The 27647-nt window shown below is 43.1% G+C and overlaps 1 protein-coding gene across 2 annotated transcripts; it reads left to right on the top strand.

Moving 5' to 3' along the window:
- Positions 1-641: 641 nt before the first annotated feature.
- On the top strand, positions 642-26937 carry GSDME (gasdermin E). Of its 2 annotated transcripts, XM_083468353.1 has the most exons (11): positions 642-804; positions 2598-2635; positions 9387-9626; positions 10436-10628; positions 13222-13393; positions 15504-15624; positions 21718-21894; positions 24552-24679; positions 24830-25025; positions 25681-25754; positions 26461-26937. In XM_083468353.1, the coding sequence occupies exons 3-11, from the start codon at positions 9416-9418 to the stop codon at positions 26698-26700; spliced, it is 1512 nt and encodes a 503-aa protein (XP_083324479.1). In that variant the 5' UTR covers positions 642-804; positions 2598-2635; positions 9387-9415; the 3' UTR covers positions 26701-26937. The 2 variants fall into 2 exon arrangements, with proteins under 2 accessions (XP_083324479.1, XP_083324478.1); XM_083468352.1 differs by lacking the exon at positions 2598-2635 and having other exon boundaries at positions 674-804.
- The last annotated feature ends 710 nt before the right edge of the window (positions 26938-27647 follow it).

The following is a 27647-nucleotide window of genomic DNA, read 5'->3' as shown; positions in this document are numbered from 1 at the left end:
CAAAATTGCATTTCTTCCGGTGCAGTTTAGAGATTGTTTATCAATACAGTAAAGCATCACATAGGCATTGGGTCCATAGGGGCTATGCATGATCTCTACCACATGTGGATAGGGGCAGCAGCTGCTTGTTCTAGTGAAAGCCACTCCTAAAGACTGAAATGCAAAACGTACTGTCTGTGACTGCATTGAAATACATGCAGAGTAGGCACTTTGATTACTAACAATTCTAATTGCAATAGGTTAATAGTGGATTCAGGGAGCCATTGTGTCTATTCGAGGTCAAACAGGAGAGTTAGGATTGCTTTTGACATCATCTGAGTATTTCCCCCTCCCTCGCATATGAGTAGCCCCTTCCCATTCCATGCTGGCCAGACTGACAACTATTTTTAGGGTGCTTCCTAATGGGTGTTTATTGTAGAATGGGCGCGCCTCAAACGTGCGCATCTTTTATAGCGCATATTGTTGCCATCAAATGCCAGCCTGTCTCCCCACCCCACCCTATTTAATTTAATTTACCATCGCAGGAAGTAGCCTTAGTTAACCCCAAGAAATCGGAGCAAATGCACCCTTTCCCTATCTCTACGCCCGCCCTTTGTCCCTACACGCGCTCTTCCCTTTTCCTAGCCAGCGGCATACTGGGCGGGGCGGGGGGGGGAGAAAAGGGCGTGGCCCCCGCCGGACTGGGCGTCGCGGCCTGGAGTGAGAGGCAGGCGCAAACAATGAGTTGCAGTCCAGCTGCGCCGAAGAGGGTCGCGCAGACGTCGGGTTCGCGAGCGGCGGCGCGCGGGCGAACGCGGAGCAGCCGTGAGTAAAGGGCCCTCCTCCGCGCGAAAAGTCTCCACAGCTCCCCCCCCCCCACTTCGCCTCTTCCGTCGCTCGCGGAGTTCTGCCTTGCTTTCTCGCCTGTGCTCCCCACAGCCCTCCCTCCCTCTCGAAAGCCTCGCCTTAAAAAAGGAAAACGGCGACAAATTCTGGAATTGGGTCCGTCTCTCTTGCACCGAAGAATCTGCTTTTCCTCAGGGCTCGCGCAATAAGAACGCAAAAGAGCCCCGCCGTTTGAAGGGCAAGGCTGCCGAGACTGCAGCCCTTGGACCTTGTCTCCTCAGAGGGAAGCCTTCCTCCCAGGTCAAGGGGCTTCACGCTGCAACCTCCAGTTCCCCACAAGTGGCCAGGCAAGGGAAGTCCACGAGCAGGCATAAAGGCAGCAGTGGAGGAGACGGCTGTAGAGGGCCACTACTGGCCACTATGGCTAGACTCTGCCTCCACGGCTGGAAACCACAGGAGGCGCGAGGGCTCTCGTTTGTGCTCAAATCCTGCTTGCACTTTTCCATCCAGCATCTGGTTGGCCACCGTGGGGACGGGATGCTGGACTCATCCAGCAGGCTCTTCTTATGTTCCTTCCTTGTTTGCTGCCCAACAACTGATGATGTATATTGAGTAATATTGGCTAATACATTGTTTGTTTTCCTCCTCTTATTTTCTTGCCTATCTTCTGCCAGAGTTGCTGGGGCAACCCAGTCCCAGTGGGCAGGGTACAAATAATAAAATCATCAGCATTATTATCCCCTGAGGTAGTGTTTGTGTGGTTCCCAGGTGGTCCCCCATCCGGGCATTAACCTACACAGCAGGGCCAAAACTAGACTTTACTTCTCCTGGGTTCAGCTTGGCAACTCTCCCCCAACCCCACATGCATTTGTGTACACACACACACAGGATGAAAGCCTCAACGGCGCCCCTATGGAGACAAAAAACCCAGCTAGTCCACCCCCAGTAGCTACGGTACTGTACACAGACTGGTTTAGCTTCACGGAGCTGGTGGCCTCGCGTGTCTCCAGATCATGTTGCAGTAGCCATTGATAAACTTGCTTTTAGGCTTTCCATTTCCTTTTAAAGTCATCCAAGGCCAGCAGCCATTGCCACATCGTGCAATGGTCAATTCCCAATATTAGTTATGAATACTCTGAAGAGCTACTTCCCTTTGTCCTTCCTGGAACTTCTGTGATGTAATTTCATCCTGTCTGCTACTCGCCCTGCAAGACACTAGTATTGAAAGAGGAAGACGAGGATCCTCTTTATCCATGTTCTCTTTACTATACATAATTCTATAATGTCACAGCATCCCTAAAATCATTTTAAAATGTTTTAGCTAGTTTAAAAACTTACATTTTTGTGCGCTGTGGACACTATATACTATATTCCATATTGAGTTGCTTCACCCTTTTCTTTTATACACACTCTTAAAATAGAATTGCTGTAAAAAAACACACCAGCCTTCACACACACATGCACCATTCCCTCTTCCACCCACATATTGTATACCAGTGATATGTTTTCATGGGTCTTATTTATACACAGCCATGCTGATTTTTCAGGCATGGTTTGTAGCCACACAACAGTGTTGGCCTCTTCCCCATACATAACTGTATAGCAGTGATGTAAACAATTTACATTTATCTGTATCCTGCCTTTCTTCAAACAGCTCAAGGCGGTATACACAGTTTTGTTTATTTAAATACTTATCTGTTGCCTTTCTTGGCCAAGTTAATTTCTCTCTTTGCATTTCATTCACTCCGCGTTTGTTCTTCACAATGACACAGTGAGGTCTGAGAGATAGTGACGGCCCCAAAGTTACCAGGTGAATTTCATGACTGAAGTTGTGGATGCAGTTTTCATTACAATTGCCCAACAATATACTCTGCTCTGATTAGTCTTTCTTTTGTCTTCTGCCATCAATGCATTTCCACTTCAGGTTTCCTTGTAAATGCAACTGCATTAAGTATTGGTAGGTTTCAATCACTTGTTACCACATTTTTAAGTTTAGCAGTTTGGCTGGCATTACTGGGACTTGGATAAGTGTTTTACTATCCTCTCCTCCCCTGCGCCACAAGATCCTACATATGATTACTCAAAAGTAAGCTCCACTTAGTCCAATGGGGCTTATTCCCAGGTAAGGTGGACTCTCCTTCATTTGAGGTTTTTAAAAAGTGTTTGGATGACCATCTATCAAAGATTCTTTAGCTGTGATTGTTTAGCAGTGACATTGCAGGGGGTTGAACTAGATGTGCCCCTTCCAACTTTACAGTTCTACCATTCAAAATGAGAGAAGTCTTCATCTGTTAAAGCCTTCTCTCACTGTGCAAATCATTTGAAATGTCTGTAAAATTTGGAACCAATTCATACATTTATTTTTGAGGTGCAGTAAAGTTCATGTGATGTCTTGACCACTTCATTTTCACCTCTGAAAATAAGGAGCAGTTTGTGTGAAAAATAAACTGTTCCTAAGAGCACGAGTGTATTACGTCAATTAAAAAACAGTTATTTCATTCAGGACTACTGCAGCTTTTCAGCTGTAGGGAATTTTGCACAAATGGCTCCCTGTGTGAAAATAAAAAGTACGAGGCCATCACACAAGGGTGTTGCAACTTCAAAGTAGTTATGTGAATTGTTCCTATGTTTGACTTGGAAGAACATATCCAGGGCCCTCCACTGCATTTTAAAATAAGGAGAATGCAAGGCATCCTGGGAACTGTAGTTTGTTATGAATGCTGCAAAGGGAGTAACTACAGTTCCCAGGATTAGGGGAAAAGCAATGTACTTTAAATGTGCATCGAATACACTTTTAATGTATGGTGTGGATCTGCCCACAGCTTACTTTGTTTGCATTTAAAAGATATAATTTTAACTCAAAAATGTGGGCACAACCTACTGATGACTAACCACTTTCCATTATAATGGGGAATTTGGTACCCATATAATTCTCCCACTGAAATAAAAAATATTTGAGTTTAGTTGGTATGTGCTCTTGGAAGGGACAACAACTCCATAGTAGAGTGCAAAGGGTTTGAAATCCTGGCCTCTCCATTTAAAACCACCTGGCAGCTGGTGAAGTGAAGTACATTCTCCCTGAGACCTTGGTCTAGTGCAAGGCACAGGCAAACTTGGCCCTCCAGATGTTTTGGGACTACAACTCCCATCATCCCCAGCTAGCAGGACCAGTGGTCAGGGATGGTGGGAGCTGTAGTCCCAAAACATCTGGAGGGCTGAGTTTGCCTATGGCTGGCCTAGTGAATCAGAGTTGACAATACTAGGCCAAATGGACAAATATAGTCTTCCTTGCAGTAAGATTATGTGTCTTGTGTTTTTTTAAAGGTAGAATTTAATTTAAATTAGTAATTTTTTGGGGAGGGACAGATCTTTATCAACGACTTGGATGATGGACTCAAGGGCATCCTGATCAAATTTGCAGATGACACCAAACTGGGAGGGGTGGCTAACACCCCAGAGGACAGGATCACACTTCAAAACGACCTTGACAGATTAGAGAACTGGGCAAAAACAAACAAGATGAATTTTAACAGGGAGAAATGTAAAGTATTGCACTTGGGCAAAAAAAATGAGAGGCACAAATACAAGATGGGTGACACCTGGCTTGAGAGCAGTACATGTGAAAAGGATCTAGGAGTCTTGGTTGACCACAAACTTGACATGAGCCAACAGTGTGACGCAGCAGCTAAAAAAGCCAATGCAATTCTGGGCTGCATCAATAGGAGTATAGCATCTAGATCAAGGGACGTAATAGTGCCACTGTATTCTGCTCTGGTCAGACCTCACCTGGAGTACTGTGTCCAGTTCTGGGCACCACAGTTCAAGAAGGACACTGACAAACTGGAACGTGTCCAGAGGAGGGCAACCAAAATGGTCAAAGGCCTGGAAACGATGCCTTATGAGGAACGGTTAAGGGAGCTGGGCATGTTTAGCCTGGAGAAGAGGAGGTTAAGGAGTGATATGACAGCCATGTTCAAATATATAAAAGGATGTCACATAGAGGAGGGAGAAAGGTTGTTTTCTGCTGCTCCAGAGAAGCGGACACGGAGCAATGGATCCAAACTACAAGAAAGAAGATTCCACCTAAACATTAGGAAGAACTTCCTGACAGTAAGAGCTGTTCGACAGTGGAATTTGCTGCCAAGGAGTGTGGTGGAGTCTCCTACTTTGGAGGTCTTTAAGCAGAGGCTTGACAACCATATGTCAGGAGTGCTCTGATGGTGTTTCCTGCTTGGCAGGGGGTTGGACTCGATGGCCCTTGTGGTCTCTTCCAACTCTATGATTCTATGATTCTATGTTTTTAAGTGAAAGTTGGAATTGACTTAGTGAAATGGTTTTTGGAGGCACTGCTTTACAGCAGCCACAATCTTATTTCCAGAGTCAAATTATTGGGTGATTGTCTTTTAGCAGTAGTGCTGTAAGTTTCATCAAGGTACCATCGTGTACCCAATGTTGATTAACATCTATATGAAGCTGTTGGGAGTGGTGGTGGACTGGATGAGGGCCAACAAACTTGACTCTGAATCCTGGCAAGACAGAGGCATGGTGTGTTGGTGATCCTCAAGTCCAGATAACTGGTCAGTTGCCTGCTTTGGATGGGGTCATACTCACCCTGCAATAGCAGGTTTGTAGTCTGGGGTGCTCCTGTGTCCATAAGACAGCTGCAGCCATTTCTGGACCGCATTCACTGTCCACTGTTGCCTGTGTGCTGCTAAACTCCAGGATTACTGCAATGTGCTCTGTGTGGGACTCCTCCTGACGTTGGTTCGGAAATGACAACTACTGCAAACTATGGAAGTTCAGCTGCTCACTGGTCACTGCCTTAGTACGTCATTGCTGAAATAATTCCTCTGCTAGTTAGCAAGTAGACAAAGTTTAGGTTTTGGTGTATAGAGTCCTATACAGCTTGGGACCAGGATACAGGAAAGATTGTCGAAATTTGTCAGGTGCATTTTGCAATTGGCTATTGGCCACTTGCAACCAAGTGAAGATGCTCGGGTGCCAGGATGATGCCTGACATCTCCACCATCTGGAGGTGTGTGCCTGGGGATCCTTGGATCTTGTCTGTTTTCACATACTAACAACACATCCTGTAGAATTCTATCTGTGATATTTTGTCTGCACGATCAGAACGAATTTCAGCAACCAAAAGATCATATTGAAAAATAGAACCTTTGAGCTGTCTGGCCCGCAAACAGCAACTAGACATTCCTTTTTGGCCACTTGTAACCCTGGTTTTAGGGACGTGGGTGGTGCTGTGGGTTATACCACAGAGCCTAGGACTTGCCGATCAGAAGGTCGCGGTTCAAATCCTCGTGATGGGGTGAGCTCCCGTTGCTCAGTCCCAGCTCCAGCCAACCTAGCAGTTCGAAAGCACATAAAAGTACAAGTAGATAAATAGGTACCCCTCTGGCGGGAAGGTAAACGGCGTTTCCGTGCACTGCTCTGGTTCGCCAGAAGCGGCTTAGTCATGCTGGCCACATGACCCGGAAGCTGTACGCCGGCTCCCTTGGCCAATAAAGTGAGATGAGCGTTGCAACCCCAGAGTCGGCCACGACTGGACCTAATGGTCAGGGGTCCCTTTTTAACCCTGGTTTAAGGAGCCATTTGGTGCCTGGTTTACATATCAGCGTTTCTAACACTGCTCCCCCATTAATATACCCAACTGACCATTGTGAGCTACAGCTGAGGGCCTCGTGCTGACATTATTTATGTGTTTACCATTCTGAGCAAGTACATATAGATTGAAATAATGGTAGTAGTAGTAGTAGTAGTAGTAGTCGTCATCGTCGTAAGGAATTTCCAGCCTTCCTTTAGCAAGTAGTTTAGTGTGTGTTAGAATGATATCTGGAAAGCCCAAATGATTGTTGAGGGTGGGGCAGACTTTCACTATAATTCCCACACAGAAATATTCTAGTGCAGCAGCTTGGATATTCATTCCTGCACACAAGGGTTCCTCCACAAAACAGATGGTTGGCACTGCTAGCTTTGGCAGCGCTGATCAGACATTTGGGCGGGGGTGTATTTGGAATTGGTCTTCCGCCCGAAACAGATGATTAGAGCAGGGAGTGCCAACCATCTAGAGCAAAAAGCATTCTCCATTCCACAAGAGTCTTTCGCTGAGATGCCGAATGCCCTGCCCCACTTTATCACAGTCTAATGCAGGCCCTGTTCTAGAAAAACTATCCATCTGCTGGTCTGAATCTGTTTTGAATGAAGGTGATGGTGTTTACTCACATTATATTTTTTTTAATGATTTTAAAAATGTTTTAAAAATGATTAAGTTTCAAAACTTGGCTTTAGGCAGTAGATCTTACATGCTACAGTTCAGAGAAGAACATTTGCTTCACGCTTCATTTAAATTCAGAAAAGTTAGGTGTTTTGATTTATGACAGTTAAATAACTATCATGCTATTAATGTTTGGCAAATAGCATGCTTTTTAATAAATCTCATCTCTGTCAGAAGAATCCTGTCAGAAAGGAACCCCCCCCCATCCATTTGTTGTCAATGTGCTGCAGCTATTCAGTTCATTTCACAACAGTTACTTGCCTACCAAAATAGAGATAAAAATTAATAGCTTGCCCATTGCTACATGCATGAATTTTGGTGTGGGGGAATCTTTAATTTCTAGTTTTAGAAAACACTGGTTGTAAATAGCTAGTTGTTCTGAGGATTACCAAACTTTTCTTAAAAGAAACCCTTAAAAGGGATGGGGCAGGAAATACTTTTACTTTTTTTTAAAAAATAAATAAATCACTTTTATGTAACCTCAAAGGAATATATAGAAAAATCACGGCCAGAGTCTGAGAGAGAGGCTTTCATTTTATGTTCTTTTTTAGGAATTCTAGCTGACCAGTGCAGGAACAAAAAATTTTTTTGCCTGAACTCTGACTGTGGGAGTGTCTATATACAGTGGTACCTCGGGTTAAGAACTTAATTCGTTCTGGATGTCTGTATAACCTGAGATACCACTGTAATCTGTACAGGTAAACTGTACCTTTGGTGTAATCTCCTCTTTATCCTTCTTATAAGTACAGTGGTACCTCAGGTTACAGACTCCGCTAACCCAGAAATAGTACCTCGGGTTAAGAACTTTGCTTCAGGGTGAGAACAGAAATCATGCTCCGGCGGTGCGGCAGCAGCAGGAGGCCCCATTAGCTAAAGTGGTGCTTCAGGTTAAGAACAGTTTCAGGTTGAGAATGGACCTCCAGAACAAATTAAGTTCTTAGCCTGAGGTACCACTGTATCTACAGGGAAACTCCCAAGCACTTTATATCTGAGTCAGCCCTGATGTCTTTCTAGTATACGAAAGAACAAGGGATAATTGGATGGCATTTCTACTTCACTTCTGGCACTCTGAAGAACTCTTTTTAGCTGAAAACTATCTCTTAATATTTTTGCTTAGAATTGAATCTAGACCACTAGTCTGTCAAGGAGGTCTGGCACTTGCATCTGACACTTTTTGTGTTACAAAGACACATGTTGTGTCTTCAGCAAAGTGAGTTGATTGCTACATTAGTTAACACTAATTAGTTCCAGTTTTAAGGATTATATGTTGCCTGTTCTAATACATGCTGCCTTGTGGCTTTCTTGGTTCAGTATTTAGTCACATGTTCCAGTCAAATTGTGGTTGTATAAAAACAGCAGATTCATCAATTAAACTCAAAGTTGTGCGCATCAATTATAACTGGCAGTTACATTAATATAAGTTGTTTACAAATTGAATAAAACAAATTTCAAACTACTTTACAGAAATGTATTCGCAAATGCTTTACAGATGTTGGTGGTTTGGGGCTCTGTTCTTTCCCCTGAATGTTCCAAAATCTTTCCCTCATAGAATCATAGAATTGTAGAGTTGGAAGGGACTGTGAGGTCATCTAGTCCAACCCCCTGCAATGCTGGAATCTTTTGCCCAACGTGGGGCTCGAACCCACAACCCTGAGATTAGGAGTCACGGCTTGCTTGATAGGCACTCTGGCCTTGGTGCAATCATTCTTCTTGCTGCATGGAAGTTTGTACTTGGTAGTGGCACCCAAGCATACACACCCTATCAGATATAAAGAGTGCTTATGTATGAAATGGACACTTTCGCTTTAAAATAGGTTTATTTATGCAGAAACTCCTTTCCCAGTCATCAAGAACATGTTTTTTGGAATGAAAAGTAAGAATTTACATGTGCACATATTGTTTTTCGTTTATTGTGACCATTTGTAGTCTGCTGTTTATTCAAAGGTCCCAGTGTGGAACATACATAAATATTTAAAACCAGAAATTAACAATATAAAGCCTTGCAAAATACAACATCAGTACAATTCGCAACATTATTTATTTATTGGTTAAATTTGTATCCCACCCTTGCTCCCAATAGGGCCCAAGGTAACACCTGCAGTGTAAACTTTGATACTGGCAATGGAGGTAAAAAACATCACCCAGGGAAGCAACTTTTTTCCTTTCTCATATATTGCAGTATACCTGCACTGTTGCGATTAAAATTTCCCCAGGAAATCACCTATCAATGCCTGCAGCCATCTCAATTCATGTCTTGATTTTCCCCTTTCAGGTATTTAAGAAAGTTAAAACAAAACCAGGATGTTTGCAAAAGCAACGAAGAATTTTGTGAGAGAAATTGACTGTGGAGGAGACTTGATCCCCGTATCTCAGCTCAATAACTTGGACAAATTACAGTTCCTGAACATAGTGACAAAGAAGAAGAAAACCTGGTGCTGGCAGAAACCCAAGTATCACCTCTTATCAGTCACATTGAATGATGTGCTTGCTAAAGATGAACCCATAAAACCAGGTAAAATTAGTTACACGTTGCCACAGGAGATAAGAAAGTATAAAGTCCAAGCCGTTAATAAAAAAGTATTTCAAATCAGACTGCAAAAGATTTGCCCACTTTAATTTTTGAAGACTTTTAAATATTCAGTTTCGTAAAGGCAGATGTTGCCATGTTAATGCATTTTAACATGTCCTTTTAAAGTATATATAAGATACTAATAATTTTTCCAATGCAAACACAAGTGGAATTTTATTGCACTGATGTTCTTAAGTGGCTCTCAGGCTTTTCTGTATTTCAGATACACATCATCAAGCTGGTAACTTTCAGAGGAGTAAGTCTGTTTCAGAAGAAAAACCCACAGCATTTTTATATGTATTTGCTTATTGATAAAAATATGTATATACCACTAACTTTATAGAAAACATGTACAGCAAATATAAAACCCACAGGAAACACAAGAAAAAGGGGAAAGCAAAAAAATTACAAGGAAATGGCCAATCACATAATATTCATCCAACTGAAAAGTCCTGTTGACACACACAAATAATACTAAATGTAATACTGATGGCACTTCGCTCCCAATGTTTCCATATATTAAATAACATTGGGGGTAGCAGAGTCTTGTGACGCCTCGCAGACATATAAGATTTATTGTGATGCAAGTTTCTGTGAGCTATAGTCCACTTCATCATCAGGTGCAGTCAGGATGAAGCAACTTTAGCAGAACATAGAATCGTAGAATTAAAGCATTCTGTGATTTCTGCTTGTGTTTCCAACCTAATGTTTTGATGGCTAAGCTACTTCTATGTTTTTGCTTGTTTTCCAAGTGGTTGTGGAGTCTGATTTTGTGAAGTACGAGGGGAAGTTTGAAGACTATGTCAAAGGAAACATTGAAACTTCATTTGGGACAATTAATCTAGGAGCTGGAGGAAGAGGTGTTGTGGAAAGCCAGTCGTCATTTGGAAATCTGAAAAAGCAAGAAGCTGACTTACAGAAGCTTATGAAGGATGTCAAGGGAAAGTAGGTATTCAGCTTCAAAGCTGGTATCCTTGTGAAGTTTTTTTTTTAAATGCACTTAATATTAAGGCAGTGTAGTTGAAGGTGCAATATTTCCATCGTACTTTCCAAAATTGTGATTATTTTTTTTATATAATAAGTATGTATTTGTTATGAAACAATCTGCATACTTAAAATCAGAATTAACTGACTTTGCAATATGTTTCCCATTTTGCCCTGATGGAAGCTCTCAAGGTAAGCTATTTTTTTAAAAATGTCCATAACTTCTAAGGGGTAATTATTATTATTTCAGGACACATTTAATGTGTGATGTTCTGCTGCGTTGTTGTTGGGTTTCTGTACATCAGAGATTTCCAAAATGCTTGTTGTGACATGTTAGAGTGTTGGCTGTAGTGTGTAGGTGCGTTGCACGAATGCTCTCCGCGCTTCTTCTGGGTCTGAGAAGGGGTTAGTTTAACCTCCAATTTGCTAGTAAAACTGACTATGTCGCAAAATGATGCATATCTAAAAAGTGTGACACCAACATGGAAAGTTTGGAAAGCTCTGCTGTATATTATGTTGGAAGCTGTGCAGAGTGGCTGAGGCAACCCAGTCAGATGGCTGGGATACAAAAAATAATATTTTTATTAGCTGAGTTAGTCTGTTATGACATGTTGGGCGCACAACCCTAGAGTCGGACACGACTGGCCCGTACAGGCAGGGGTACCTTTACCTTTACCTAGTCTGTTATGGCAAAGGCAACAAAGGGTCTTCTAGCACATAAAACCTTAAAAACCCAAAAACCTTATGCCATCATAATTACGGTAGCATGATCGTTGGTGCCTTTACTGATCTTTCCATAATTGCAGTGAGCTAAGTAACCACCCAACTGGGTGTGGCTTTTAAATAGTTTTTAATTGAGGAAGATACAGAACAAGGTACTGCCACAACCTGGAAAGCTGTTGAGCCAAACTGAAGCTTTATAGCTTTGTAAGCATGCCTGAAATTAATCCACTGGAAAGCTGTATTTTGAATTGGATTAATAGACGAACTAACATGGGGCTCTGCTTGGTGGAATGTGACAGAGGATTAGATTAGTGTGTGCTGGTCTAGTTAGCTCCCTTCCAAGGGGATAAAACTTGGCTTTATACAATTGCAGGCGGTGATTTGGGTAGAGGGAATGAGGTGGTGGTTTATTGCTCCAGCACGCTGAGGAGAGACAAGAAACAAGATTCAGAGTTCAAACCCCTTTGCAATTTCATAACTATATGCTATGGGGATTTTTTTCACCAAAACAATAATTCTTCCCACCCCCAACTCCTTTGTGTATACTTGTGCTACTCCTGATCAACATCTGTAGAAACCTACTGCTTCCTATGGAATTGAATGGCCATAGAATGAATTATCCTTGGTGCTGATTAGTCAGTTAGGTGAAGTCAAGAGGGGATAGGTAGAGTGCATACTATAGATTATAAATAGCATTTATACAACCTTTAAGAAGAGAGACAACAGCAACGTGTTTGGGTTCCTATGCAGAGAATGCATATTTGGAATCGCACAAGGCAGGGCAGTAGCTAGCAACAACAACAACAACAACAAAAGGGGATAGTGAAAGGACCGAGTACTAGATCCTGCTTCTCACCTGTGTACACAAACCTTCTGCTTCAAATACAACCTCCTTAAGTGGCTTTTCCTTGGAGGACCATCTGGGATTTGTTAGAAATGTTTGCATGTAACATCTAGTTCAGGTATTGAGTCTCCTTGAAACAGAGGAAGGAGCAAGAACTTTTGCACTTAACTGTGCAAAAGAATGAATATCTCCTTAATTGCTATCCTCTTAGATTTACCTGTTAATTGATATTAGGATGCATTTTCTAGGCACTGTAATAGCTAGCTTGTAAAAGCTTGCTGTAATTGACGTTATTAGCTTAACGGTGTGCCATTAACAGGTTTCTTTGACTATAATGAATCCTGCTCTCTGGAGATTATTACGGAAGTCTACAATCTTCTTTGGGGAAATACGTTTTTCCATTCTCTTGGCACATTGGGACATGATTACCTATTAATATCATTAGATTTTTGAAAGGATTGCCTGCTCCCATACAAACCAGCCTTGTTGAGACTTTCATCGGAGGTTCTTCTCGTGAATGCCTCTGCTTGCTCACGTGACATGGCTGGTTGCCAGGCATAGGGCGATGCCCCAGCTATGGAATTGCATCCTCAGATTGATTTACCAGACACTGACAAACTAGCAAGGAACATCTGCTTGCAAAACTCTTGTTTGTGCCTCTCTTGTTTGCTGTTTGCCACCAAAGAATGAACACTTTATCAACCTCTTACAGATCAGTGCTCTGCATGTAGTTCATGGGTTGTCAACCTGGTCCCTCCCGACCACTAGTGGGCGTTTCAGGATTCTAGGTGGGTGGTAGGGAATTCTACAACACAAGCTGAATCCTCCTTCCATCAAGCACTGATGGGCAGTAAGGAGATTTTTACCATCAAGAAAGATGCATTAGTGGGCGGTAGGTATAAAAAGGTTGACAACCCCTGGTGTAGTTAATAAAAATAATTTTTTTTCTGGGTAGCAATTTTTGTCTGTTTCATACTCCTTCTTCAGGGCTGTTAATCTGCACAGTACATTGCTGCAACAAGTGCTTGAAAGAAAGCATGAAGTTCTTTGTATCCTGACAAAAAGAATAGTAACAACCCAAAAATGTTTAATATCAGAACATATTCAGACAGAAGAAAAAATGGCTAGTATGGTGGGGATAAAGACAAAAGTTATCAAGGTAAGAACTGGGGAAAAATTGAATGCAGCTCATTATAGATACGTACTGTTGAATTGCACCTTGCACACATTTAACTTGAGTGATTTCAGCTTTACGTACTTGGCGGCTGGTCAGCTGAAATCGTACAAATTAAATGCACGCAAGGCAGAGAGCTGAAGAACTCTCAGAATGGCTTGCCAGGCTTTGGGAAGCTCTTGTGTGGTCTCTGGGAGGCTGTCATGAGATCTCGGACAGCCCTGCAAGATCTGGGGAAAACCTCCCCAGAGCCCAGTAAGCAAGGCGGAAAGCACCTTGCGAGGGGCAAGATCTGCTCGGCACACCAACTTCAAAAAGGTAGGGATGCTTGCATGGGATACATTCCAGGGTTGTTTTGACTATACACGATTTTGGCTTTATGCACGATCCCCGGAACATAACCCCTGCGTAAGTTGCAGTTTGACTGTGTTTTCCTAAAGTAAACTGTGACATGTTCCATTTAGCGTTTTAAGATTATCTGTGCTGCTCTAGGCCCCTCTAGCTTTCCTGCTTCTGAACAGTCCTCTGCACAAGTATGCAGCGATTCCACATGCCGAGGTGCAGCTCTGTGGGACATTCTCCTATGGAAGCTCAGTTGCAAGGAAAGCTTTGCAATAATACATTCCTTTAATTTCCTCATTTCATTTCGGCACATGCTTGGGAAGCTCCTTATGGATTGTCCCCTAAGTCTAATCAGGGGTGGGAAAACCTTTGGCCCTCCAGATTCTTTTGGACCACTACCCCCCACCATCTGTAACCTTGGGTCCCGATGGCTGGGGCTGGGGGAGCTGGAGGCCAACAACATCCAACATTCTGTATACATGTTTGTGCCTGCTCACCCCCCAGCCCCACGACTAGTTGCTGGCAGGTGTTTAAGAATATTGGTGCCTGTGAAAAGAAAAAACCATTTCCCTATGGCAGGATTACTCTAGAGCAGGGGTGCCTTTGGGCAAGATACATTCAACAGGCTCCACTCTCTGCACCCATCTCCACCTTGCCACTGCCATTTGCTTTGCCCTCTCCTTCTGAGTGCAATGTGCAGGACCACCCAGAGGGAGAGTGCAAAGCAAGTGGAGAGCATTGCTTTATTCTCGCCCTGCTTGGGCAAGGGAGGCAGCCAAAGAAAGGAAGGGGAGCAGAAGGGCCACGAAGCTCAGGAAGTCAGTAGCTGGTCTCTTACAAAGCTTTGTACCCAGCTGCTCAGTAATGCTGGCCTCTGATCTGCTCCAGATTTTGAGACTGCTCTTTTAAGAGTGAACCCTGAGCGATCTGAGGGACGTTTGTCAGGATGGTTTTCCTAAACGTGTACTTAAGACACTGCAAAAGTGGCGCACCATCTTCTCAGTGTGGAAATATTCCTGTCCAGGTTGGAAGCTATATATCAGCATAGAGGTGCTTTGCCAAGCCTATGTCACAGACTCAGGCTAACAATATAAAACACTTGCGTTGGACTGAAGTCCTATTAAGTCTACTGGTGTAGAAGCTCACAAGCAGTGTTACAGAGATGGTCCCACATGGCTGTGTCTCTTGTACCCTGGTAAGCAGAAAGTTATATACTGCCTCTATTGCTGGACGATCATTATATAGCCATGGAGGATCATTCTTATGGTACACCTGTGGGCAATTCCGATAATGGTTTAAAAACCAATTTAAGATGTTTGGGCACAGCCAACTAGCAGAGGTTGGTATATTAGGACAAACGGGGCACTGTCCTGCCAAACTCAGCTTGCCCTCTGACGTTCCTCATCTACCTACCCTCTTACTTCTGCATCAGGCAGAGCTCTGCCTGTCCTTGACACTGGTTTCATCTAAGGCTTCTCTAATGGGCACCAGCAACTACTTGTGGCCAACCTTGTGGAAGCAAATTCTGTAACATCTGCACCCTGTGAAAAAGAACTCTTTTTTTGTTTTCTGTTTCATCAACTTGTGTAATTGGCTTAGAAAGGATGGAGAGAGCCTTTTTTGTGGTGGTTGTTTTTTGTAGTGCTACATAACTAAGTATGTTGTTTATCTTGACATTCATTTTGTCTGCAAGTTATTACTGGCACTGAATTAAGCCAGTGTAAATTAAAGAGCGGATTAATATCTCCCTCAGGTATCAGTGAGTGAAAATGGGAATGTGATAAAGGATTCTAATGTGATCTTGGAGATCCCTGCTCCCACAGCTATTGCTTATGGTGTAATAGAACTTTATGTAAAGCGTGACGGACAATTTGGTAAGTAATATGTTCATCTTCTTCCCTTGAGCAGCATTACCAAGCTCTGTAGCTTGATGAGCGATGCATTTTTGCTAGGATTAGGACATGATACAGTCAATCAAGTTGTTCACTGTCCGATAACTTTTGAATAGAGTTAGAGGGGAGAAATAATACAAGGATTTGGAAGTGTACACAGATGCTTAAAGCCATTCTTGCCTTTTCTGAATTTGAAAATGCACTTTTACATTTAAGAGGGACTCTGTCCACATTGTGTTGTCTTGGGTGTATTACAAAAGAGTCTTTCTGTTATCGTAAATGAGCAAACGTATTAGTGACACAAGAGTCTTACTCCCCAACAGATCCATCTGTCAGAGTCGGTCTTGTTCTTTTGCTAACTCATTCAGCTGCTATAATCCATTGTTGCTCATACACCATCTGCTTTTACAGTAGAGTTTCTCCTAGCCTTTTCCCCCCAATCATTCCCCTCCTGCTGAACCTCTATAGTACTTCATAAGCACCCTGCAGGGTTTTGTATATTTTTTGGTGGAAGTTTCAGCAATTTATGGATGTGCAACACAAAAATGGAAGCAGAGAAAACTTCTTCCACTCTGTTCACTGCCTCTGCCTCCCAAGCCTCCCACGGGACTCAAAGCATCAGGCAGGATACAGTTAAAGGAGTTCTTGAAAGGGAAATTCACAGCTTTGCAGTCAACATCATCCAGTGAGGGTTGCCTTATTTGACCTGCAAAGGATGATCTGACTAGTGCAGGGGAACCAATTTGTCAAATGGGTGGGACCACCTGCCTGTCAAACAACTGACATCATAATGGTCAGGGGTAGCCCAATTTGGGTATCTGAGGCGGACCCCAGAATAGCACTCTCCCTATCAGGGAAGATCTACATCAGGAACAACGGGAGGAGAAGGAAGATCAGCTGTGCCACCTTCCCCCATGGGTGGGCTGGCTCTCATAATGGTGTCAGGTGGTTTGGCACTTTGACGTTCCAAAGTCAGGACTTTGAAGCACCTTGCATGCAGCAAGGTGTGGCTATAATGAAGGTCTTTCCCTTCATTTTAGCTGCTGCTGTGCTGTGCTGATACAAGGAAGGAAAAAGCTATTTTAGCATCACTTTACTGCTTGTGAAGGTGCTTTGTAGCCCCAACTTGAGGGCTTCACAGCACATTCAAACTGAGCAGGATTCAGGACGGGGGTTGCATTGAAACCACTGCTTGAAACAAAGGGGAGCACTTCATTTTAGCAGAGGTTTCTATCCTACTTAACACTGGGTTCACCCGAACAATGCAGGATTGACCTCCCTGGCCAATTCTGCTTTGTACAATGCTTTAGAAGCTCCCGACAACCAAGTGGTGGTTGGGCACTTCAGAAGCTGCCCAAGGGGCTTTGTAGGTGTAGGATGGGTGAGTAGGTGTGGCTTGCCCAAAATGGCTTTGTGGGCAGGCAGAGTTTGGCCTGTGGGCAAGACGTTCCCCATTCCCCACCCCTGAACCAGTGAGAGGAATCAAAGGTTTCCTCATTACGCCCCTCCAGAGTTGGTGACCTGCAGTGCCTCAGACTTATATGTGTCCATGTCGGAATTGATGTTCGAAGGACCTGATGGCTGAATTGACCCTTGCCTGCTGGGTATCTAGTTTGCAGTGATTTCAGACAGAATTTCTTTTCTACCATTTATGATCCTCTTCCACTTGCTCATCCTTCTCAGCAATGCAAGAGTATTGTGTAGGCTTGCCTGGAACTCATTTGACATTGGCAAAAAGGCCAGTGAAAAGATCCATCTGAGGGGCAGGTTAAATGCAAAGCCTTCAAGCACCTCATTTGTTTGCAGTGTTCATGGGTGGTAGAATATGAGGTTTTTTGGCTGATATAAGAGAACGGGGCAGATATTATTGTTGCTGTAGTTGTCACAATATCCTGGTTCATCTCCACATATCAATTTTTAACACTATGGATATAATTTGATAGAGTGCTTGTGTGTATGCACAGATCTTAAGATGACAACTAAGCATGAACATTAATTATAAAATATTAACATTTCCAGCCTCTGTATCTTCTCCCTGTTGGAATGGTTTGTTTGATCGAGATAACAAGTGCAACACCCTTGGGTTTATCAACTTCTGTCCTCTTTGTTGCTGCCCTGCCCTTTTTGGTATTTGGTGATCTTATCTCTCAGGCGTCATATAAGATGGATATCTCCACTATCTCAGTTTATGTATAGGGAAAGTTTTTAATGTTTTATTATGTTTTTATGTGGGGTCTGCCGCAAAACAAGAGTCCACAACCCTACCTCATGAGGGGAGGCCCAGTGAACGAAGTGTGTCACCAAGCAAAGCATATTTCCTCTAATACCCAGTTAGTCACTCTTCCTACAGGAGCTAGTGAAATAAGTATGTCAGCATGGGAACGTAGATGCTGCAAGGCAAGCTGCTTCCACTCTTCAGGGAGAATATGCTATAGTAGAAGGGCGTTCCTGATCTCTTTCCTTGGTGCCCAGCAACTTGAGCAAAGAATAACTCCCTTTAAATTGGGCCCATAAAAGTTTTATTGACTTGTGTAGTAAAGTTTTATGGCAGCAAATCACAAGGGATTATTGCATGCATGATGCTCGATCAGTTTTCCATACAATGGTACCTTGGGTTAAATACTTAATTCGATCCGGAGGTCCGTTCTTAACCTGAAACTGTTCTTAACCTGAAGCACCACTTTAGCTAATGGGGCCTCCTGCTGCTGCCATGCCGCTGGAGCATGATTTCTGTTCTCATCCTGAAGCAAAGTTCTTAACCCGAGATACTATTTCTGGGTTAGCGGAGGCGGTAACCTGAAGCATATGTAACCCGAGGTACCACTGTATTCTGTTTCTTCCCATTGAATTGCAAAAAGGACCAAGTCTAGAGTTCTGGATTAGCACCATCTGTACCCTTGGTATATCATCTCCTTTATACTGTTGTGATGCTCTTGGAATACTTCTTCTGTTTGCTATATTTAAATTTCACAGTAAGTTTGTCTCTCTATAGCCCTGCCCATTAAGATGTCCTCCAAATGGCCAGAATGTGTATGAACACAGTCTCGGCTCACATACGGTCCCCATCTCAGATTCTTGCTCACTTTGCATCCACAGTGAGCCTCTGGTTGCAAATTGATATATTGAAGTGGGGTAGAAGTAAATCCTTGCCACATAATTTCAGGGTAGCTCTTATCTGCTCACAAGGGGGTGCTTTGCTTTATGCTTCTATGTTTTCCTTAATTTCCAGTGCTCTTTCTGGGAATGCATCTGGTAGTATTGGTAGCACATGTGGCTCTTTATAACTCTTAGCAAACCACAGCCCATATTTCTTCGTGGCTTTGCCAGCATGGAATACACAGTGCCTTTTTGCCAGCTAGAATTAGGGAACTGTAATCATGCAAATAGGCTTTAGGAAGAGTGGGAAGGGCAGTGCTCTAACAGCCACTGATATCACATAGCTGTGAAGCTTGGACAGTTGACCAGCTATGATATAGTTTGTCCACATTAATATTTGGGGGGAGGTCCTTTGGCTGTATGTACACTCTGCATTTAAAGCACATAGAATCAAAGAATCATAGAATCATAGAGTTGGAAGAGACCACAAGGGCCATCGAGTCCAACCCCCTGCCAAGCACATTTCATTGTCACCCCTAAAAAAAAAAGAATATTGGGAACTGCGGTTTGTTAAAGGTCCTGGAAACTGCAGCTCTGTGAGAGGTAAATTGCAGTTCCCAGAATTCTTGGGTAGGCAATAAGTTTTAAATTTGCTTTCCGTATGGTGCATATCTGGCTCACAGGTCCAGATGCCACTTACTCCTGGCTTCTTCCTATCTGGCTTATGAAGATATCTTTTCCTCCTGCCTGATCCTGGAGTTCAGAGGGATAACGCAGGCTTCCAGACAAACTCACTTGGGACATTATTAGATAAGATTGCCCTGGGAACAGAAGTTAATTCAATAGTGTTACCAATATCTCTTCTTTCCAGTGTTCGCAGCCAGCTCTTATTAGCTTTAACAGAGGCACGAGGAGCGCCATGGAAGAGTCTCATTACTCTTGGGAATAGCTTTAATTTGTATTGCTCTCTCTCCCTCCCCCCCCCATCTTGCCGTGTTGCTTGCATGGGTCTCAAAGGGTTTTTAATATGCCAACAGCTCCACAAACAATTGCTTCCTTCATCTCATTCTCCAGCGCAGAGGTTTGCACGGCCGCGGCCTTTTTATCTTTGTTGGAAAGGCTTCTTTCCTGGTGCTCTGTTTGTATTTTCCTTTTTATACATGTCCTCAATTCAGTGAGAAGGGATATGGATGTGGAACAGTTATATTTAAATTCCGAACATGGGCTGTGAAGTTGACAGCGTTGCTCCTCCCGTCTCACATTTATCCTTAAGTCGGCTGTTCTCTTCATGCAGATTTCATTACAGTTTTGCAAGAGTGCTGGGGAAAGTGAAATCTCTTCCATTTTCTCATAGATCTGTTTCTCAAAACATCCGTGTTGTTAACTCTGGCTCTGATGAGAATTTGTTTTCTACGCAATTGACATGGAATCAGTTACCTAGATGAATGATGGACTCTCCCTCACTAGGGGTCTTTAAACAGAGACAGTGGAAAGCTATCATCTGTCGAGGGATCTTCCAGCTCTTGAGTTTTTTCAGAGGAAGGAGTTGAACTAGAGCAGTGATGGCCAAACATGGCCCTCCAACTATTTTTGGGACTACAGTTCCCATCATCCCTGACCACTGGTCCTTTTAGCTAGGGATGATGGGAGTTGTAGTCCAAAAACAACTGGAGGGCCAAGTTTGGCCATCACTGAAGTAGAGGGCCTCCAAAAACCACTCCCACTCTTTTAGAACGTTCACATCCACACTACAAATCAAAAGAGCATGGCTTCCACCCCCATCCCCCAGAGAATCTTGGGAACTATAGTTTGTTGAGGGTGCTGGGGCAAACTACAGGAATCTTTGGAAGAGGCAATGTATGGTGCAGCTGCTTCCAGAAACAAAGCATATAATATTATTGTAGTCTTTCCTTCTGCAAAATGAGAATGCTGCAATCTGACTGCTATATGTATTTTCTAAAAGCTTATAAAGCATAGAGTGAATTGATGGTGATAATCAAAAGTGCTTGCCCCCCCCCCTTTTTTCAAAAAAGATCACACCTTGAATAGAAACAGGTGGGTCGTTTAGCTGCTGCCTCTTCAAGATTCCATAAGAGTTCTCTGAAAAGTCAGGACCTCCTTGACTCAAAGTCCTTTCCTGGCTGGGCTGTATGTGTGGCCTGATGTCCACTAGGGGGAGTGGTGGAGCCAGATCCAAATCTAACCAGTTCCATCCTTTGTCAAAAGCAAATCTGCACATATTTCTGTGTGGGCCACGCAGAGCAAACTTAACCCAAAGGTGTGTAGTCAAGTAGACCATCCTATGAGAATGGTACTTAACGATAGCAAGCCACACAATATTTAGGTTTTCATTCCACTCTCTTTCTGTACAAATGGGACAAAGAGGGAGTATGAATCCTGAATCGCTAGGACTTAAGTTCCTTTGGGTGACAGCAGAAAAACGGTTAACGGTATTCATCCTAGTAGTTTGCTTCTATTCGCAAATGTGTATTTTGATGAATGGACAGCTGAGTAAATGGACAGTTAGATACAATCTCTTTCACATAACTGTGGGTCTCGTGGTGTGATATGGTATTTACCGTAACATGACAGGGGGGATTTTTTTCTCATGGCAACCTTCACTAGTTAAAAAAAATTAAACATGGTACTTGGATTCAATTCTCATTTATATCTTTGAGGAACTGTAAACTAAACATACCATGTTTTAGCAAACTTGCTAATTAGCTACGATTGTGTAGCCCTCCTTCCCAACCAGTTAAAGACACTCCAGGTGGCTTGTATAGTTTAACTTGCTGGGCAGTAATTTAGCAGTTTTCTTTTTCTCTCTAAAAGTTCAGGTCCACAGGAAGAAAAATTTAAATTGTGTGTGTGTGTTTGGCAGGCTAACATGTAATCAAAAGGCATCTGCTGGGAAATTTTTTGTTGCTGTGTTTCCAAAGTCTTTCTGGATAACTCAACCAAGCCCTTTCTGTTTGACAGAATTCTGCCTGCTACATGACCAAGAGGGTGGCTTTGAAAGGGAGAGCATGGAAGGACCAGCTTACCACTCTACAGCTTTCCGATATTCTTTCTTCCCCCATCTTCTGGATGCTGTCGATAGCGAGAATCCGCCAGGCCCTGTCCCCAGTGACGCCCCATTAAGTGTTTTGAGCAAAGGTAGGACTGAGCGGAAAGTGTTAAGAAGTACAAAAGAAAACCTGGCTCACATTAAGAACAAAATGGGAGATCAACCTGTTTTCAGTTTTAAATAGGTCTTCTGAAAAGCTCTTAGATATCAGGGTACACAAAGGAATGTTGGGGTGTGTGGGGGAGAAGAGTGTTGGAGATACATCTGCCAACCTGATTGCTGCAGAATGGAAAGAGGGGTTTGAAATTCCCCTCCCGGTCTGTATTTCCAGCTCTTGGACCTAAGAAATAGACAATTATATTGGCATTGCAGCAAACTTCACACCCAGCCCTTAGCCTGAGCAAGACAGTGTTGTACAACTTACTGTTAAATGGAGAGGAAAACACTGGTGTCAGCTGCTGTTTCATAAAATTCTCATCCCTCCGAGTAGAAAAGGCCACTTGCTCCACGTGTTGATATGCACAAAATAAAGAGGTTGTGTTTTGGATTTGGGCAAGGATTTTTTTTGTTATGAATGAATTGAGATCCTCTCAATGGATTTGAGATTGGTGTTCACCATTGGATACATTTATACCACTCTTCCCCTCAAAGTACGTATGTGGGTTTGCTTTGGATTCCCTCCCCCACCCCAAAATGGGAGGAGGAACGAATTATATCTTCCCCTTTGTCCACCTCCAAGTTGCTGTGTACAATTGCATATTTCTGGAGCGTTTTCTATGCACACATTTTTCAAGGTTTAGTTTCCTTTTACATAGCATGCTATTGGTCTATAGGCTCCTCTCCTGGACAACCGTTACGGCATGTGAAGGTACCAAACATCAAAATGTGGTGCTTTGGCACGTGTGCTTCCTGTTCTGCTTGGAAGGTAGATCATCCCTTGCCGTGAACTTAATTGCGAACTATTTTGGCTATGCTGTGCCCCTTCCAAACTGTTCCAAATTAATGTTTTAGGATGCACGCATGGAATAGCAATTTTTTGCAGAGCATTTGTTGCACAGCATGGAAACATTTTCTTAATTAAATTCCCCAGCAGAGGCTTACTTAGCACCTTGACCCTGCAGAACCTTGTTTTTGCTCAGGAAGCACTGCCTTACTCGACAAAGCCATGAGAGAGGTAGATGCAGAAGCTGTAAATGAGGGTCAAATTGAGATTTAGGGCAGCGAAAATTGGTTGCTGGTGTGTGCTTGCTGTATCTTGCCCAATTAAGGTCTAGTCAGACAAAGTTGTGACAAGAAAAAGAATTAGTTTTTGCAGGACAGGGGAGAGCAGGTTGCAGCTTGCTTTGCCTTACAGCTTTGTAGCTGCTTTTCCTGCTTCATCAAAGCGTTTCCATAACACCTTTTGCATAAGGCCTCTGAATGTGGTCTTTTCCCCAAGTTCCCAAGTTCCAGAGCTATGATAAAAATCAGCCATTTTTCAATCAATGAAACAAAATAGGACTTTCTCTGGAACAGGTAAATTGATTGAAAAAAATGAATCTCTTTGTATTGCTGAAATTGAAGTGATTTTTGTTGAAAGTCTCCCCACGACTTTTTTTGTTTGTTTGCTGCACTATGTGACTATTTCAAAGGCTTGTGGCTGCTTCTTGATTTCATTGGCTTACTCTACCCAGTTCAAGCAATCCTTAAACGTATTTGCAACTGATCCAAATTTAGGCCTCATTTGCCATTCAATCCCAGGTTTTATTATCTGCTCTATAAATGAATAGTACATGAATGTACTATGGGTTTTTCTTTTTTACGGGCTGATTGCATCCAGAAAAAGCATTTATGTTGCAGTTTGAGTTATGTTTGAGTTCCGGGCAGTCACTTTGCTAGCTACTCTTCATACATTTTCTGCACATAAAAGCTTCCTCTTTCTAGAATTGCAGGTTGTTGTTTTAAAAAAGAAATCAGTTTTCAAAATAAATGCTGCATTTGTAGAGTTGCCCCATAAACACCCTGATAAATCATAATGGAGTAAAACATGTACAGTATTTTTATATAGATGTAGCATTTATTAAAATGAAACAAAAAACCAATAAATAAGTGGTGCATTGGGTGAAAAAGGGCAAATTCAGCATTAAAAAAAAAAAGTTTCTGTTAATGAAGAAGAGGCACAACAATAACTAGGAACAGATATGCTGTTTAAAAAAAAAGGTGAGGAACCTGCAGCCCTCCAGATGTTGTTGAACTCCAATTCCCATCAGGTCCAGCCAACATGGCCAATGGGAGTTGAAGTCCAACTTCTGGAGCGGCACCGGCCCCCCGCACCCCTAAACCATTTGCAGAGTTTTACCTCTCTAGTTCAGTGCAAGCTTTCCTGCAATAAATCCCAGAAGTGGAGTGCAAAGTAGTTAACAAATGGAAGGCAAATTTGGCACCGCGCTGTGATTTCTATCCCAGGAAAGATTGTATTATTACGCCTTGAAAACATATTTAGTAATGCTCTAATTCAGAAATGGAGATCTTGTCCCGTCGTCCCCCAAACTGCAAGCCCCAGCCCCAGCCAGCATGGCCAATGGTCAGAAATGATGGGAGTTGCAGTCCAATAACATCTGGTGCTGCATCCCTGCTTTTAAAAATGTTTCCTTGAACTGGTAACCTTTGGTTGAGATGCTGTTGAAAGTGTTGCCCCTTCAAATCCCTTTCAGTGTGGTTTCTATTAAGTGGTTGCTTAATGTGTGTCCCCTTTTGTCTCTGAAAGATGCCTTGAAGTTCAAGACCCATTTCCAGCCCTTCATGAAGCTAACGGAGGAAAAGCAGGGAACTTTATATCAACTACTCTGTGATTTTCTGCTTCAGGAAGAAATGGTGACTGAGCTGGAGGATGTGGTAATCTTTTTCTTTCTTTCCAAATACACAAACGTTCTCCTTTTTATTTATAAGCAATAATAGCTGATTTTCAAACCACCCCCCCCCCATGGGCTGATGTATTTCTGGTCCCATATTTAGCATCCCATCAACATTGTCTGTTCTTTACAGCTGGACCATATATGTACAGAAGACAAACCAGAACTCCTTGTAATTGTGGAGTCCAAGCCACCAGAGCAGAAAAACATAGAGGATTTCTTACAGCTTGTTGGAATCCGTTTACGGAACAAACAGTTCCTGCAGAAGGACCCACTTTCCAACAAGGAGCTCCTCTTAGCGGCTCACATCCTCCTCAGTGCTATAGCAGGTACAGTAAGAAAAAAGAAATTAGCTGCTTGGTGGTTCTAGAACTGGGAAAGAAACACCCACCTTGAAAGACTTTGGAAAACGGACCACAGCTGTAGGCTAGATTGGGTCAATGGCAAAATTTTGTGTGAAGCAGTTGCCATTTCTTCCCTTCCGTGACATTTGTCTACTCTATTCCAACTCCCTGCGATGAAGGAATATTTTGCCCAACGTGGGGCTTGAACCCTCAACCCTGAGATTAAAAGTCTCATGCTCTGCTGACTGAGCAATTTTGCTTTCTCCTGTGATAGAAATAGCATGCAGTCTTGAACAGTAGCATTGTGAGTGCAAAGCTCAGTTGCCTGGTTCAAGAAGCCAGTTTGCTACATTCTGTGAAGTTGATGGCTGGTAAATTGAGGCTGGGAAGAGAGATGTTCGCTTCTGCTGGGAAACTTGTTAAGCTATTGCTGGTTCCTGAAGAATAGCGATGTCTGTTCTGCTACTTGATTATTATTTTTTAGGATTTTTTTCTCATTGCCTCCCCCCTGTCCCCCAATTCTAGATTTCATGAGTTTACGTTGTTAAGGTTTCCATATAGGCTTGTTTCACTGATATGTACAAATTTTCAGTTTCATGCTTCTGAAAGTTTCGGTTTGCCTCTTATTTCCTTGCTACAGAACTGTCTGATTATGCGCTTGTCCTGCTTCGCGCCTGCTGTGAACTCCACGTTGTCCCTGCTCTATGTTGCTTGGTAAGTCCTGCAATCGCAAGTGTGCAAAGTCACGACAGCAGCGTGGCTTTGCCCCTTGCATCATCCGCGGCTGGCATGGCCAGTAATCAAGGATGTTGACAATTGTCATCAGTAGCATGTGGATGGCCAGAGGCACATATGGCCCCACCCCCATTATAGCCTCACATGAGCCCTAGGATAGGCTGATACTGACTGGCAAGGTCATCTAGTGAATTTCCTGCCCAAGCGGGGACTTGAACTCAGGTGTGTGTTAAACCACAGAGCCTAGGACTTGCCGATCAGAAGGTTGGCGGTTCGAATCCCCACGAAGGGGTGAGCTCCAGTTGCTCGGTCCCTGCTCCTGCCCACCTAGCAGTTCGAAAGCATGTCAAAGTGCAAGTAGATAAATAGGTACCGCTCCAGCGGGAAGGTAAATGGCCTTTCCGTGTGCTGCTCTAGTTTGCCAGAAGTGGCTTAGTCATGCTGGCCACATGACCTGGAAGCTGTACGCCGGCTCCCTCGGCCAATAAAGTGAGATGAGCGCCGCAACCCCAGAATCGGCCACGACTGGACCTAATGGTCAGGGGTCCCTTTACCTTTACCCTTGTTCAGCACTCTCTCTAGACACTTCCTAAATATTTTAAGTTCACCCTCGCTACTGAAGGGGTTCACTTGAAACTTCGTTGTAAATGCCTCTTAACCTTTCTTTCTCTCTATCTCTGAACAGCCTAACAGGACCTCAGCGGATGGCACGCTAACACTTGCAGATCCAGTGCTAGCTCCCCTTGCTGACACCCAAAGGTTTCAGATAGTACAAAGGCTGTTTGCTTTATCAAACATTAACCTTGAGATGACCGAGTCTTGCATAAAAGCTGTAACCATGAAGAAACCCAGATTTTCCCCAATCATTCTCTATATAGCATTGTATGGACTTCATGCATTAGGCTGTAAAACAGCTCAGGCTTGAAGCAGCGGCCTGGGTGGTTTAATAGGATAACTAACGGCAGTATTTAATATCTGTCATAATAGAGTTGGACCTGGCTGATTTGCATCATTACAATGGGAACATGGGCAAATTGGCTGTGCCACTGGAGCATGGCAGAAGTTGAAATGGAGTGTATAAATGAAAATACTGAAGAGCCATGCAAGGGCGCTTCATCTGCAATGCACATATTAAAACACATCTTCAGTTTTTGTCTCCTCAGAGATTACTTCAGAAGCATTTATTTGTTCTATAAGCAGTCTTTGCTTTATTGCTTTGTTAGCATTTGTATATACTAGAGCAGAGGTCTTCAGTGACTTGGGACCAACTAGTGGGTCTCAGCCTGATCTACTGGCATTGCAAATATATGGTGAAAGAGTAAGAAAGGCGTCTCCAAATGCATGTTTCAGTTAAAAGTGAATCTCGGGTCTGAATAGGTTGAAAATCCCTGTACTAGAGAGTTTTGTTATCCAAAACATCTTTGTGGAAGGAGTCATTTCAAATCTGACCCAATTCCCTTTCCTTGAGGAAGAGGTTGTAGCCACACATGCTTTGAGTGCAAAAGACCCTTGGCTTAATCTCTGACATCATGTAGGTGTTAGCAGAAATCTAGGGGTGCAAGGAGAAGTCTTTGCTAAGTGGGCATAGTATAAGGAAGCATTGTGTATTCATCCTGCTCATCTGGGTTCCACCGCTTCCTTTGAAATGGTTTAGACCTTTGGAAAAAGCAATCAGGTTTTGAAACATGCCCTATATTAACTGGGATGGCGTATTCAATGTTTTACTCAATAAAAGAGGGAATTCACTAGCATGGCTAATCTATACATTTCTGTCTGGCCCCTCTTTGCTTCCCCCATTTTCTCAGCAAAGCAGTGATGTTCAGTGGTGACATTTACCTTACAAAATGATGTTCAGCAACATTCCGTCAGAGG

The sequence above is a fragment of the Podarcis liolepis genome (assembly GCF_965112155.1).
Source record: "Podarcis liolepis genome assembly, chromosome: 12".
NCBI lineage: Eukaryota > Metazoa > Chordata > Lepidosauria > Squamata > Lacertidae > Podarcis > Podarcis liolepis.
Note: the sequence above shows the minus strand (reverse complement) of the source record. Positions and strands in the feature narration are given on the sequence as shown.

What these genes read in the sequence shown, in the direction of transcription:
- GSDME (XM_083468353.1), top strand. Translation starts at nt 9,416, where the DNA reads ATGTTTGCAAAAGCAACGAAGAATTTTGTGAGAGAAATTGACTGTGGA. An exon ending in TGACTGAGCTGGAGGATGTG is followed by an intron (nt 24,680 to 24,829) that starts GTAATCTTTTTC and finishes TGTTCTTTACAG; the next exon opens with CTGGACCATATATGTACAGA. An exon ending in CCTCCTCAGTGCTATAGCAG is followed by an intron (nt 25,026 to 25,680) that starts GTACAGTAAGAA and finishes TCCTTGCTACAG; the next exon opens with AACTGTCTGATTATGCGCTT.